This window comes from Pimephales promelas, chromosome 15 (genome assembly GCF_988280905.1).
Source record: "Pimephales promelas chromosome 15, fPimPro1.hap1.1, whole genome shotgun sequence".
In the NCBI taxonomy this organism is placed as follows: domain Eukaryota; kingdom Metazoa; phylum Chordata; class Actinopteri; order Cypriniformes; family Leuciscidae; genus Pimephales; species Pimephales promelas.
The window spans coordinates 13740441-13754313 of record NC_142783.1 but is presented as its reverse complement, the minus strand read 5'-3'; the positions used below and the strand labels follow the sequence as shown (position 1 = coordinate 13754313).

Here is a 13873-nt window from a genome sequence, read left to right as displayed (position 1 = left end):
CTAGGTTTACAGCTCTGTTAAAGGTTTAAAGATTGAGGAAAGTTCGCTCCTCATTTCCGAACACTACTCCTTTGCTTTTTCAAGTGGTTTTGAACAACTTTTTGTGAATATAAACCCTCAAACTTTAGCCATTACTCGTGTTTTTGACAGGAGTGTGTGCAGTGTGATACTTAGAGAGTTATTCATAGCTCTTTAATATTTCACAGTCAAATGTGTGGTGACAGCAGGCAAACATTAAATCTCAGTAATGCTACAAAATGCAGTAGCAAGACGGTAAACGATATGCCAAGTAACCTCAGCTGAAGTTTCGTTTAAGAAAATTAAATTCAAACTCAAAGTTTCTCTAAATTATAGAGATTGAATATAAATCCAATGAGAGTGTGAATTCAGGACACTTTTTGCCATAGAAATGACTGGGAAAATGTGTCCCAATCAACCTGAATTCAGCCTTAACTGAACGAACGGATTGCACTTCTACCAAATGTTAGATGAATCTAATTGCTGAACATTAACTAGTTTAGCTTGTTCTTTGAAAAAATGTAGTAATGCACCATCTAATATAGCTTGTCATGTATGTAGGCTTCATGTATCACATACGATAAACACCTAATGTCCCGTTTGCAAGTGTGCTCACTGAAATCATCATTGACTGAATGTAATTACAGATTAGTGGAGTAGAACACACAAGTGATTGTTGAAGGCATGCATAAAGACAGGAGATAAATCTTGGCTTTCTTAACTCTAACTCAGTGACACTGACACTGAAAGCCCATCTAAAGTCTAGACACAATGGTTATACGTGGACACCAATACAGCATTTATTTCTTCTAAAAACAGTAGTAGTTTCTATACAATTTATTTTAAAATGTCATTTTTTCCTGTGATGTCAAAGATGAAATTTCAGCATCATCCAGTGTCACATGATCCATCATAAATCATTATGCTGATTGATTTTCTGCTTCTTTTGCTGCTTCTAAACATTTCATATTATTATCAAAGTTGGAAAAAGCGGTCCTGATAAATATTTTTAGGACTCTTATAAACAGAACAAATGCTTCCTTGCTTCCTTCCAGTGTGAAGAGTTCATTAAATGCCTTCAAGTGACTGGACATTCACTATGCTAAACAAACAGCTGACCTATTGAATGCATCATCCCATTTATAAATGCCTCCCAAAGGAAACGCTCTCTATAAACTGTGACTAATATGCTTTCTTTCTGAGCCCTTGCTTGTTATAGAATTGTGGTCATGGAGCAGCCCTAGGGGCAGTTATAACATCTGTCATGCTGTGAAATGTAATTAGTGAAATCAAAGCATTCAAGATTAAATATCAAGTTAAGCACATATTCAAACAACAGATTTGTCTGACCCTAGAACAGTACAGCAGTTCTGTCTTCTCAATGCAAAGCTGCAGACATAATTACCGTAGAAATCCAATCTCGACGCCATATGGATTAGCAACTGTAATACCATCATCACTACATTGATAGACATTTGGATAACGCCTAATCATTCCGGCTTCTACTTATTAGTGCGTCTTTGGACGAATGTTTTAGTACACTAGATAATAAAAAACAGCATCTCTCAAGACTTTTTTTTCTAATTTAAGGATCAACAATTGATTTGAGAGCCATCAAAAAACCATAGAGGAGATTTCCTTGATATTGCCTCTGGAAAAGAGAAATAATCCTTTATTAGTTCAAGTGGATTCCACTGAAATCAATAAATTATATTACAATTTCCAATTCTTAAATCAGATCAAAAGCTAAAATTAGTTGATCTTTTATTTCCTTACTGAAAAGAAGATTTCAATTTACATTTATTTTGTATTTTTCATTTCACATTATTTAAAACCTCCAAGGTGATGTGTATAATAGTTGATTTTGTATAGAAGTTATATTATTTTGCATTATATTACAAATTGATGCAACAAATAACTTTTTTTATAAATACGCCTTTTTAAGGAAAAACAACAAAACAATGCACACGAGACTTTTATGACAGACGCTACGAGTCTACTAATGTACGATAATCATGGATTGTCGTTTAAATATCAACTATTTATTTTAAACATTTTTAAATTCCATAGTAGAAACAGACTGAAAAAATAAGATTATTTTTGACATACACAAATAGAATACAATTGAAAATACATTCAATTCAGTAAAAAAAATGATTTTGGAAAAATTTGATGAAATTTTGATTGAAAGATTGAAGCAATCCTATAAAATCTGATAATACAAATCACACTGTATGACATGGATCTAATAAACTTGGGTACGTGTATGTAGACTGTCCAACTCTAAAAATTGCTGGGTTGTTTTAACCCAACTTTGGGTCAAATATGGACAAACCCAGCCATTGGGTTACATTTTTAATTACATTTTTAACCCCAACGTTTGGGTTTGTCCATATTTGACCCAAAGTTGGGTTAAAACAACCCAGCATTTTTAGGTTCAAGTTGTTCCAAACCTCCATTTATTTATGTGTTCTGCTGTACACAAAGGAAGATATTTGGAAGAATGTTTCAATCAAACAGATCTCATTCCCCATTGACTACCATTATAGTATGTATTTTTTCCTACTATGGAAGTCAATGGGGAATGAGATCTGTTTGATTAAAACATTCTTCCAAATATCTTCCTTTGTGTTCAGCAGAACAAATAAACACATAGAGGTTTGGAACAACTTGAGGGTGAGTAAATGATGAAAGAATTTTTATTTTTGGGTGAACTAACCCTTTAAAATATTATCTCAGGCTATCTTTGGTCGCAATGGCCGTCTTTGACCCTCTCTCACTGTATGACATACTGTAGGACCACTGTTTTGGAGCCACGACTACTGAAATTGTCACGATTGGTTGTCTTTCTTCGGGAACAAATCGTTCAATGTGTATTAGGCATAAAGGAGACACATGAGATTGCTAGGTCATTTCTCCAAAGAAAAATTGGAGAAGCAGGAAACTACAAGGAAGTGAAAACTGGGTATCTATTTGTCTTTCCTGGGAACAGACTTCCAGAAATGTCATTACAGTGTGTTAAATATTTCATCCTGGTGTCATTTAACAGCAAAAAGAACCCAGCAGTTTTGCATATTCCACCTGAATTATGCATGAGGTGCATTGTTGAGAACACACACAACACTTTTCTACTAACCTGCTGAATATGTGCGCACAAATCAGGACAGCTCATGGGAAAAAAGGAATGCAGCTGACCTTTGACGCTGTAATGATACAGTCATTTCATACATTAATCCACCAGAGATGTGGCAGCATTTCTAGCACATCAAGAGTTGTACGACTTATCTAAGTTTATAGAGTGTACATTTGAGGTAAAGCTCCTCTCTGCGCCCCAGTGATGAGTTTCAACCAAGAGCTTCACACTGGCTCAGATCTAATAATTTTCTGGCAGACACAATTTAATGAAACCCTATTCTACACCCACAGTCCCTGCGCTACAAAGAGTTGTCTTTTTCTGTTCAGTAAAACCAATCCTTCCATGTTTGTTCAGTACAGTACGTCCAGCATCTCTAAGCCCATTACCACAAATAGAAGTTCTTCTTCTTGGTGATTTGCAACCCATTGCATGCATTGAGTCTCTGATTTTCAGAAGCAGGGATAAGATCACGGTAGGAGGGCTCATTAGCCAGCATATGCGACGGGATGGCGGCGGAGGAGGTGGTCTCCCTATGAGCTCTCACAGCTTTTGTGGGTGAGAGCAGTTTTGGATAAAGTAGCAGCACTAATGAAAGGAGATGCTCTATTCTGGGTTATTAAAGGTCTTTAAGAACACAGGAACAGGAGCCAAACCCACATACTCACATACTCACTCAGTGGTGCTCACTAGTTCTCATCATTAAAACATTTAGATTCACATTAATTTTGTATTTTGCATTTCATCATTTTTAATTTGTCTATATATATATAAATTTGTATTTGTATCATAGATCATATGTAGTTGCTTTTGTATATATACAAATTTAAATAATATAGTTTATATTTAAATAATTTATATATATATATATATATATATATATATATATATATATATATATATATATATATATATATATATATATATAGTTGGTATATATTTTGTATTGCACACAAACTAATTTATGTCAATTCATTCACACCTCATTTTATGGCCCAAAAAGTATTAGATATATCATTAGATGACAAACTTCCAAATCATAGTGATAACCTATAATGCAGGAGTATTCTCTTCAAATCTAACTTCACTTTCATTGACAACTCAGACATCAACGTAATGTCGGCCAAGATCCGGCCCACATCTGGGCGTTGTGGAATCCATGTGTACCAGATGTGGGCCATTTCCGACAAATTTGTTTTTGCTTGAAGAGCATGGCATGTTCCTTAGTTGTGCAAACTTCATCGTTAAATATGCATTAAATATGATACCGTGCACCAAAACAAGGGCAAAAAACACCTTTTTTAATTGTCCCCATGGGGTGGCACAAGTGCATAAACACAAAAAACAATGCAATCAAGTAAATTTGATTCACAAACAAATGACTCTTATAAGATGGTTCTTTTTAGTGAATCAAAAACATTAGGTGCAACCCAGTGTAGTAACATTGATGAACAAATTATGAGCCGTTTCTTTTTAGTGAATCAAATGCATACTTAATCAGCAGTCCTATTCACACCCCACAGATTCTTATGAGTCATATCTTTTTAGTAAATTAAATTGAGCATAAACGACAAGTTACAGTACATCTTTGAATCAGTCGGATGAATGGACAGTTGAACTGAATCAGAGTGGTTAATGGGTGCCTTCTTAGTTCTCAAACGGACGGCTGCATACTTATTAGCCCAGTCCTTGCTCGTAGGCTAGGGTTGCGTATTAGATTTCTTTTGTTTCTACGTATGCTATGCTTAAATCCCTGATATTTACAGGAGAGGTTTGAAAAAAGGACACAATGAAATGTCATTCGAACACTTTTCATTTCATCGACTGATGTGATTTATATCATGGTATTTGAAGTATGGACCTGTGATGCCCAGATCTTATCCAGCTTATATGTGCTTGTAGCTATACAGAGAGAGCAAGTTTCATATATTATAGTGGGCTGAAATCCCCTCGGATTACTCTATGGAATCGAGTGTGGAATCAATAAGCCTGAAGTTGATATGTCCATTACATTAGATAATAGCAGAAAGTCTTTATATCACTCTTAGTGTACAAAGCTTAATTAAAAAGACATTTCTTCTTAGACATATCTTCTTGCAGTGTAAACTGATGTGTTAAATGATCACAGGCATACTGAGGTAAATATTTCAGACTATTGAATTCCCATGTGCTCTGCTTACTCCATGATACCTGTAAGGTGTTTTCTTTAACACCTAAATTTTAGAAAAGGGTTGTTAAAATTGTAATTAGCCACTGAATGTTTTTTTTTATTATTATTTATTTATATTTTTTTATATAAAAGTCAGATACACTGGCCAGGTGATTGATGAATCTGCCAAACTCGCAGGATTCACTGTAAACCGAAATAAGTTGGCAGAGCTCAAACAATTTGAGATAATCATTCACAACAACTTTCTTTAAGTTGAAGGGATAGTTTACTTTGAAATTAATTTTTGATACTGTACGTTTTTACCTCTTGTAACCACAGCCACGTCCAAGTGATCTGAGGGCACAGGCGCGGGTGCTTTGTGGCTGTGGTTACAAGAGTTAAAAACTATCTAAATAATGTTTGTTTTCTTACACAAACTGCTCGTTTCGTGTCTTGGGCCATCAATGTGTACTTACATTTACGAGTCATTAAATCATGTTTAATTTGGACTTCTCTGTGCATGCTCTTTGAGGTGGTGACAATAGGCCTCCATTATATGACTGACAGACAAGAACGGTTTGACCTGAAGTAAGCAGAACTTTTATTTTGTAATATTTGAATTGCTCTTAACTGTCTGAGTATGCGAATTAATACGTTTAACTTAAAATTATAATGCAATCTCAACTTCAATATTTTAGTATTGGAAACTTGGTTAGATTTAATTCAATAAATGCTACCTTGCTAATTGGTTACTCAATGATTAGATAGAATTAGCATAGTATAGCACTTTCTGAATGTGGATAGCAACATAAAACATTTGCTAAGCTCAAGCTCTACTCGTCACCAAACAAGTTTATAAAACTCAAAACAAAGCAACAATTTAGATTACTTAAAATATGCCAGTTTGGTGAACTCAAAAGAAAAAGAAAGTTCTAAATATTCATATTACTTACTAATTTGTTTAATTCCAGTTACACAAACCAATTCATTATTGTGTTACTACAGTATAAAGCACCAGAAATGTTCTAGAGTAGATGGATAGAGTCTCAACTATGAAGAAACAGGAGATTTACAATGGAAAGCATTATTCTGTTCTTTGATGGATACACCTACAAATTTACTCAGGAGCTTCTAGAAGGGTTTGAAAGTCACCACTAATTGCTTTATCATTATGCAGATAATGGAGATGCCTTTGGTATTTAATCTCATCACAATGTCATAAAACGCAGTCTGGGAGCGACATGCCTGATGGTGCAAATCACAATCACTGTGTGAATTGAGGAAAACTGCTAGGCTGGAGATGAATGGGTGATGACATCATTCACACACAAACATTTAGAACGAATTCCTATATCTTCACATCGTCCTAGTAGTAGAGTAATGTCACATGTAAATTTGCATGAGTGCAAAGCACAATTTTAGATAGTTTTTTTACTTAATTAGTTATATTCAGAGCAAATATGAACGATATATCTGTGTCTTTCATCTCTATCTCAAAGTCGATCCCCTTTGGGCGTCACAAAAGCAGCAGTATAGAGCAGCTACACCCATCAATATCTTATCTCACAATGTTCTTCTATCCAAAGGCCACTGTTGCAGCCATGTCCCTTGAGAAAGGTGACATTTCTCTGCTGTAAATGCCAGAATTTGCATTGCCCACCATCCTGCTTATGTTCCGGTCAGCTGGAGAATGGTTCATTTTTAGTTCGCCAGTGCACCGCACAACATGCAGCCAGTGGGTGTTGTTTACAGATGAACTCAAGCTGTTGCAATGCAAGATGACTGTGTGGACTCACCAAAAGTTCTCGACAACAACCCGCCTTGTGGTTAAATGTGCGTCTCTCAAAATCCGCTTCTAAAATTCATAATTTTGCTTAACAGAAGCATCCACATTTGACAAACCCACAGATTACCTCTGAGATTTTTTGGGAGGTGCCAGTCCTAGATATCGTGACCCAAATCGGCACAGACTGAGTCCAAATACAGATGAATGCCCCCCATCGTCTTATGTCTGAGAGGAATGACAGATATGCTGGTTTCCCTGCGATGCGCTGAAGATCAGGATCAACTTTCACCATGAGGGGCTTTTCCACCTTTCAGTGCTCGTACCAATGCATGCGTTTGACGGATTATTTCCGCGCAAGAGCTTACTAGGGTGGTTTCAAATAGAAAAACAACAAACTGTCAGAGAAATCAGTGATGCGAACGGTGTGCTGACTGAGCATGTAAATTAATAAAGGAAGGCGGCGGTAAAGACAGGACAGAGTGACAGGGGGCTGAAGACTTTCCATTATGTTTGGTTGATGGTACTGAAATTGCTTTTGTACTGTATAATGATGCTGGTTTACTAGTGATTCAACTGAATGGTTTACTGATCTGAAGCACAGAGATGAGACTAGCAAAATCAGACAATTGAAAAAATGGCTGGAAAAAAGAAGCCAATTTTGTAACCAGGACGGCCGAGTGGTTAAGGTGTTGGACTTAAAGGGGTGATGAACTGAGAAATCAAAATTTCCTTGACCTTTTGACATCTAAGAGGTCATCATATTATAAGAATATCCTGTAAGTTCAGAACTGAAAACGTCCTTGTAAGTCCAATAAAAGCTTTTATTGACAAAAGGCTCAGCAAACGACTCGTTTTTCAAAGTGGGGAACTATGAAATCAAAGAGGATAAAACACCACCCCCGAACAAGATCAATGCCTACTTAAGCCCCGCCCACCGATTCACGCATTACACGCATACCTAAATACCATAGGCCTACCTCGTGATGACAAACCGGATCGAGCTACCGAGCAATACAAAATATTGTGCAGTGCCTGGTTGTGGAAGAAGACAGTCGCTGCATAAGCTTCCTCTGGAATCACTCCGGTTGCCATTTTACAACATTGGACGCTTTCAAAACAATTTTCCCCAAGTGCATTGACGGGTGAGTTGAAACTCATTATAATATGCAAAACTGTTCTCCACTCACAGCAGTGGGCGGTTACTTCCAAGTGTTCAGTGCGAGATGCCCATAAAAACCAAGCGTTTTTCAGGTAGGCTCAAAACTAGGGTAAAAAATAGCCTATTACTTATTTATTTTGATGTTTTTGAATGCAAAAACCAAGCGAACGTCATAAGTTGACCTCAGACAACAATATAATTAAATTTAAAAAGCCAGTTCATGACCCCTTTAAGATCCACTGGACAGATGCCGATTATAAAATAATGCTGCAGTATGTGGTTGCATACCAACAAACCAGTTTCTCAAAGTGGTTCTGAAGCATTCAAAGTGACCAGCATTGTAAAGTGACCAGGATGCCGAGTGGTTAAGGCGTTGGACTTAAGATCCAATGGACGAATGTCCTCGTGGGTTTAAACCCCACTCCTGGTAGATTGTCTATTTTAAATTACATCGTAGTAATCCTGCTTTATCTGGTTGCGTTACCAACAAACCACTTTTTCAAAGTGATTCTGAAGAACAAAGGGGTTTTTAGTATTACAAAGTGACTTGTGGACCAGCCAGGTGAGAAGTCAGCGCAATGATGTGGAATAGATCAAAGGCCTAAGTTCATGAATGTTAAACTGCATCTCTCCTGAAGCAGAACACTTTCACCTGTGATCTCTGCAGGCAAAACTCTTTCGCATCCGCCCAATATGTTCTCACAGGCTGCCAGAGCACATATCTGATGCTTAGATTTCTCAGCCATCTCTTCTGATCCCTCTGTCACAAAAATAAACACTGAAGGCACTTTTATTTCTTTTTTTTTTTCAGTTCACAATTTACTGTATCATCATTTTGGGCCAGTTTGAACTTGATATTAAATAAATAGTTCACACAAAAAGAAAATATTTTGCATTTAGCAATATTAAAATGTGCCTGTTTTGCTTCACTTCTGTTGCTCATTTAATTATGTCCTTGGCATTTTTTTTTTTTTGTTAATAGGCTCACCTTAAATGCTTTAAATGCACCTTGAAACTACAAACCATGAACACCCCAGTCCTGCCCATCTCATCAGAACTTAAAGGGTTAGTTCACCCAAAAATGAAAATTAAGTCATTAATTACTCACCCCCATGCTGTACCAACCCCGTAAGACCTTCGTTCATCTTCGGAACACAAATGAAGATATTTTTGATTAAATTTGAGAGCTGTATAACCACCACATAGACTTCCGGGACTGGCTCTTGACGGCCCAGAAAGTCAATGAAGAAAATGTTTAAATATTCCATGTAACTACAGTGGCTCCTACCCTATCTCACGACCAATTCGTACGAATTCGTACGAGCGATTAAAAAGTGGCTAATTCGTACCAATTCGTACGACCTCACTCGTACGAATTCATACGATTTGTCTAAACCCACGTGATGGTTAGGTTTAGGGGCGGGGTCAGGGGTAGGTCATTCGTACGAATTCATACGAATTGGCCAATTCGTAAAATATGTACGATTTTGCAAAATCGTACTAATTTGTACGAGTGAGGTCGTATGAATTGTTACGAATTAGCCACCTCGTAAAATTCGTACGAATTCCCGTGAGATCGGGTTGGTGGCTCAACTATAAGTTTATCAAGCGACGAGAATACTTTTTGTGCGAAAAAGCAAACAAAAATAACTACTTTATTCGACTATTCCTTTTCTTACTTGTTGGCCAGAAACGAGACTTTCTTAGATTTCCACGACGCATGCGCGAGAATTGCGATCTCCTTACACTACTTCAGTTCAGTTCTCGCGCATGCGTCGTGGAAATCTAAGGAAGTCACGTTTCAGGCCAACAAGGAAGAAAAGGAATAGTCGAATAAAGTCGTTATTTTTGTTTGTTTTTTCGATAAACTTATAGTTGAGCCACTGTAGTCACATGGAATATTTAAACATTTTCTTCATTGACTTTCTGGGCCGTCAAGAGCCAGTCCCGGAAGTCTATGTAGGACTGATCCAGCTCTCAAATTTAATCAAAAATATCTTCATTTGTGTTCCGAAGATGAACGAAGGTCTTACGGGGTTGGTACAGCATGGGGGTGAGTAATTAATGACTTAATTTTCATTTATGGGTGAACTAACCCTTTAAACAGCAGTTAAGGAGACAAATGAAGGCTCTGAGTCTGGAAATATTACATCAAAACAACCAGACGTGACCAGGGTGGATGAATGGTTATGGTGTTGGACTTAAGATCCAATGGACAAATTTCCTTGTGGGTTTGAGCCCCACTCCTGGTAGCAAGTTAGTAATTTTAAAACCGGACAACGAGGTGAAAATGTATGGCAAACTATAGTTGGTCCAAAGGATGAGATGTTGATGTACAATTGTGATGCATTGCAGAAGCACTGATAAGGTGTTGAAACATCTATCTTGCAAATGCATTCATATGTTGGTGAAAAACACACTTAACCTTTTGATATATTATTACAGATCCTACCTTGCCCATGCCGGGAGTGTCTTTGACTTTGTTGACTGCCCGTAAGAGGCAGGGTGGAGCGGGGGGAGGAGACACCTGCAGGATGCCACTGAAGTTGGTGGGAAAGAGGGGTGGATCACATGCCACGGGGGGCGCCGGACGCTGCTTCTTCTTCTTGGAAGACAGATTTAATTTCTGGGCAGCCCTGTGGATAAATAAACACAAGCCAAGTTAAAACTAGAGCAGATGTGTATCCATGTACAAACACTGCGATCTCTCGACGGTTTACATTGATTCCAATTTTTTGTTTGCTCAAGAAAGTGTTTTGTATTTCAAATAAAATACAGCTTGGAACGTTCAGATGTAACAATGCAGACCTAAACTGATTTTGTGAACAATCAAGTGAAGTGGTAAAGTGTATGTTTTTCAGTAATCCATCTCAAAACACACTGATGAAGATTTGTTGAAGTGAATGTTGTTAACTGCTCAATACATGCACGTCATCAGAAGAGAAAAGAGACATCTGCAAGGTCTTCAATGCAATTACAACAGCATTTCCAGCATTTTTTTACTGCTGAGTGCTCACGGATATCATGCGGGATCTGAACTTACTTCCTCAGGAGAGAACAACAGAGAGAGAGAGAGAGAGAGAGAGAGAGAGAGAGAGAGAGAGAGAGAGAGAGAGAGAGAGAGAGAGAGAGAGAGAGAGAGAGAGAGAGAGAGAGAGAGAGAAGTACAGTACAGGAGTGTATTTTTATGTATTCAAGTAAAAGTTGTTGTTCTAAAATGATAGATAGACAGACAGATAGACAGATAGTGAAGGGTCTCCTTACTCCTGGTATAGGCAAATTTGATTTTAATTACTTAATTAAGTTGCGGATGAGTAAGAAATTTCTGAATTAAATCTGTTTGGCCATAAAACTGGCCACCTCCCAGCAAACACAGAACGTTCCCCTAACCTTCCAAACAAGAACGTTATAGGAATGTTCCATGTAGGGGTTTTTTTTAGGTTCCATTTTTGTAACGAAGAGAGAATGTTCCGGGAACGTTCCCTTTACCTAAATGGAAAGTTCTAGGAGCGTTCTGGGAACGTTCCCAGAACCTAAATTTGTTTGCGGGGCTAACACAGTCTCATCCCAAGAAGTCATATAACTGACGTCTTGGGATGTCTTTTGACCATACATCAACATCCGCCGTTTTAGGGTACCCTTTAACGTCAGTTACATGACGATCCTGGGCAGTCATACAACTTTAACGTCAGTTAGGTGACGGGGTAAGTTTAGGTCTGGGGTAGGGTTAGGATCCGAAAACGTCATCTAACCGACTTTAAAGGGTACCCTAAAACGGCGGATGTTGACGTATGGTCAAAAGACGTCCCTAGACGTCAGTTATATAACGTCTTGGGATAAGACTGCGCTGGCTGGGCTATTACTAAACCTCAACACTGTACTTACAAATGGGGTCCAAATTGTAACTCTGTTCTCAGTGCATCAATAAATCACATGCACAGTAGCAATCAAAGTAAATTAATTGATCCACAATGATTGCACCTGTGGACTTCATGTGAAATTCTAGTGTTTTTAGTGTTTGAAGAGATATTGAGATTGGCTTTGACTTGGGAGCGGGAGAAGTGAGGGTCGATTGATTCTAACTGTGGTCTCGCAGCCTGTTAGAAACCGTTTCATTTGGCTCTTAGAAGAGTATTGATCAGTTCAGCATTTTCACCTGACCAAACATATCTGTGCAGAGGCTTATCACAGCCTCATTTAGACTCCCACTGGATGTGGGTTCAGATGATGGAGGCTGAAATTGCAGTTTACAAAACTGAAATAACCTCATGTGGTCAAACATGAAAACACATGAGGGTTTTGCTGGAGGGATGAAGAGAGTGGTGATCTGAAAATATGGCATGTGAAAAAAATTTATTTGGAGACCTAAAAAGGCTAAAATGTTTTTCAGCCCCTTATGTATTTATCTATTTCAGGCCAAATCTTATCTGAGAGGCCACATTAAGGTAAGATATCTCAAGATTTACTGTATGTTTGCTTGCCTCTAAAGAATTGATAGATATATAGACAAATGTGTTCCCAACTCCAAATGGTTTAGAGTCTCCTCAGGGTACAAATATTTTCATAATGGGGTTGTAAATTCGCCTTGAAATTCATGCCGGTCCAAGCAGTTTTTTTTTTTTTTTTTTTTCAGCAGGGTAGACAATTAGGCTGGTCTCTTGTGTTTGGGTGCATGTTTTAAAGGTCTTGGTAGTTCATCTGGCAGTGATGCGTTAATCAGCAGTACAGAGCAAGTAAGGTAATAGACATTGCACGCAAAACGAAAGGGCAGTTCTTCTCCCCAAACTTCAACGCAGACGTCCAAAGGCATTGCAAACTCTCTCCAAAAGGATCCAGAAGATGTGTGTGAGTCTTATTTTCTCAGATTAGCAAAAGGAAAATGCCAGTTTGTTCACTTTGTGTTATAGTACCTGAGGCACAATCATTCATTTTGAAGTTCTCCATCTTTGCCAAACTGTGCAAATCTATTCAAAGTCAAAGATACAAGCAGAAGATAAAAATTGCTCACGGTACAGACATTTAAGTCTCCCGGCACTAAAATCACTTCACAACGTATACAAAAAAATACACAGCCTTTGGCTATCATAGAAGAACTTGAGCGCTGTGGTTTAGACCTGCTACAGTATTTGATAAAGCAAAGAAAATATTTTCCGAACTGATCAAATTTCTGTCGAGAGGAGGGGAGCGAAGTGGTTACTGTAAGGGGAAAAAACTAGGTAAAAATAATAAACATCCTGGCAGATACGAGATGGTGAAAATGTAGCTGGAGGTAATAATAACACTCAGTGTTTGTGTACAAATGCAGGTCTGGAGATACAGTTACTGTGCTAGCTATGAAATCATCAGCACTTTGGATGCCAACAGACAGAGGAAACTTCCTCAGAAATGAGACAAATTATCACCTGGATGCATTGTCAGGGGAATGTTTGTTTGTGTGTAAAACTTGTGTGTAGCCCCTAAAGGGTTGTGACGAAGTACATGGCTGAGCTCCAAAGCGTTGTGTGAAGTGCAAAGCGAGGTAATTATTGTGACACTCATTAATGTCAGGAAAACTTTCTCACACACACTTTTAACGAACATACTGACCAAAACCTTAATGAGCTGACAAGTAAAGTCTCATAAAGTATG

General features: G+C 37.8%; 1 protein-coding gene and 1 non-coding gene across 4 annotated transcripts in view; one reads left to right on the top strand and one right to left on the bottom strand.

Annotated features, from left to right (window-relative positions):
* Window positions 1-13873, bottom strand: part of kif26ba (kinesin family member 26Ba) — a 107068-nt gene that overhangs the window by 21831 nt on the left and 71364 nt on the right. For all 3 annotated transcript variants that reach the window (XM_039673390.2, XM_039673384.2, XM_039673398.2), the window contains one exon: window positions 10698-10881. In XM_039673390.2, coding sequence (XP_039529324.2) covers window positions 10698-10881 — 184 coding nt within the window. The remainder of the gene's footprint in view (window positions 1-10697; window positions 10882-13873) is intronic.
* On the top strand, window positions 8594-8675 carry trnal-uaa (transfer RNA leucine (anticodon UAA)). The gene has a single exon. It is a non-coding gene; the product is annotated as a tRNA-Leu (tRNA).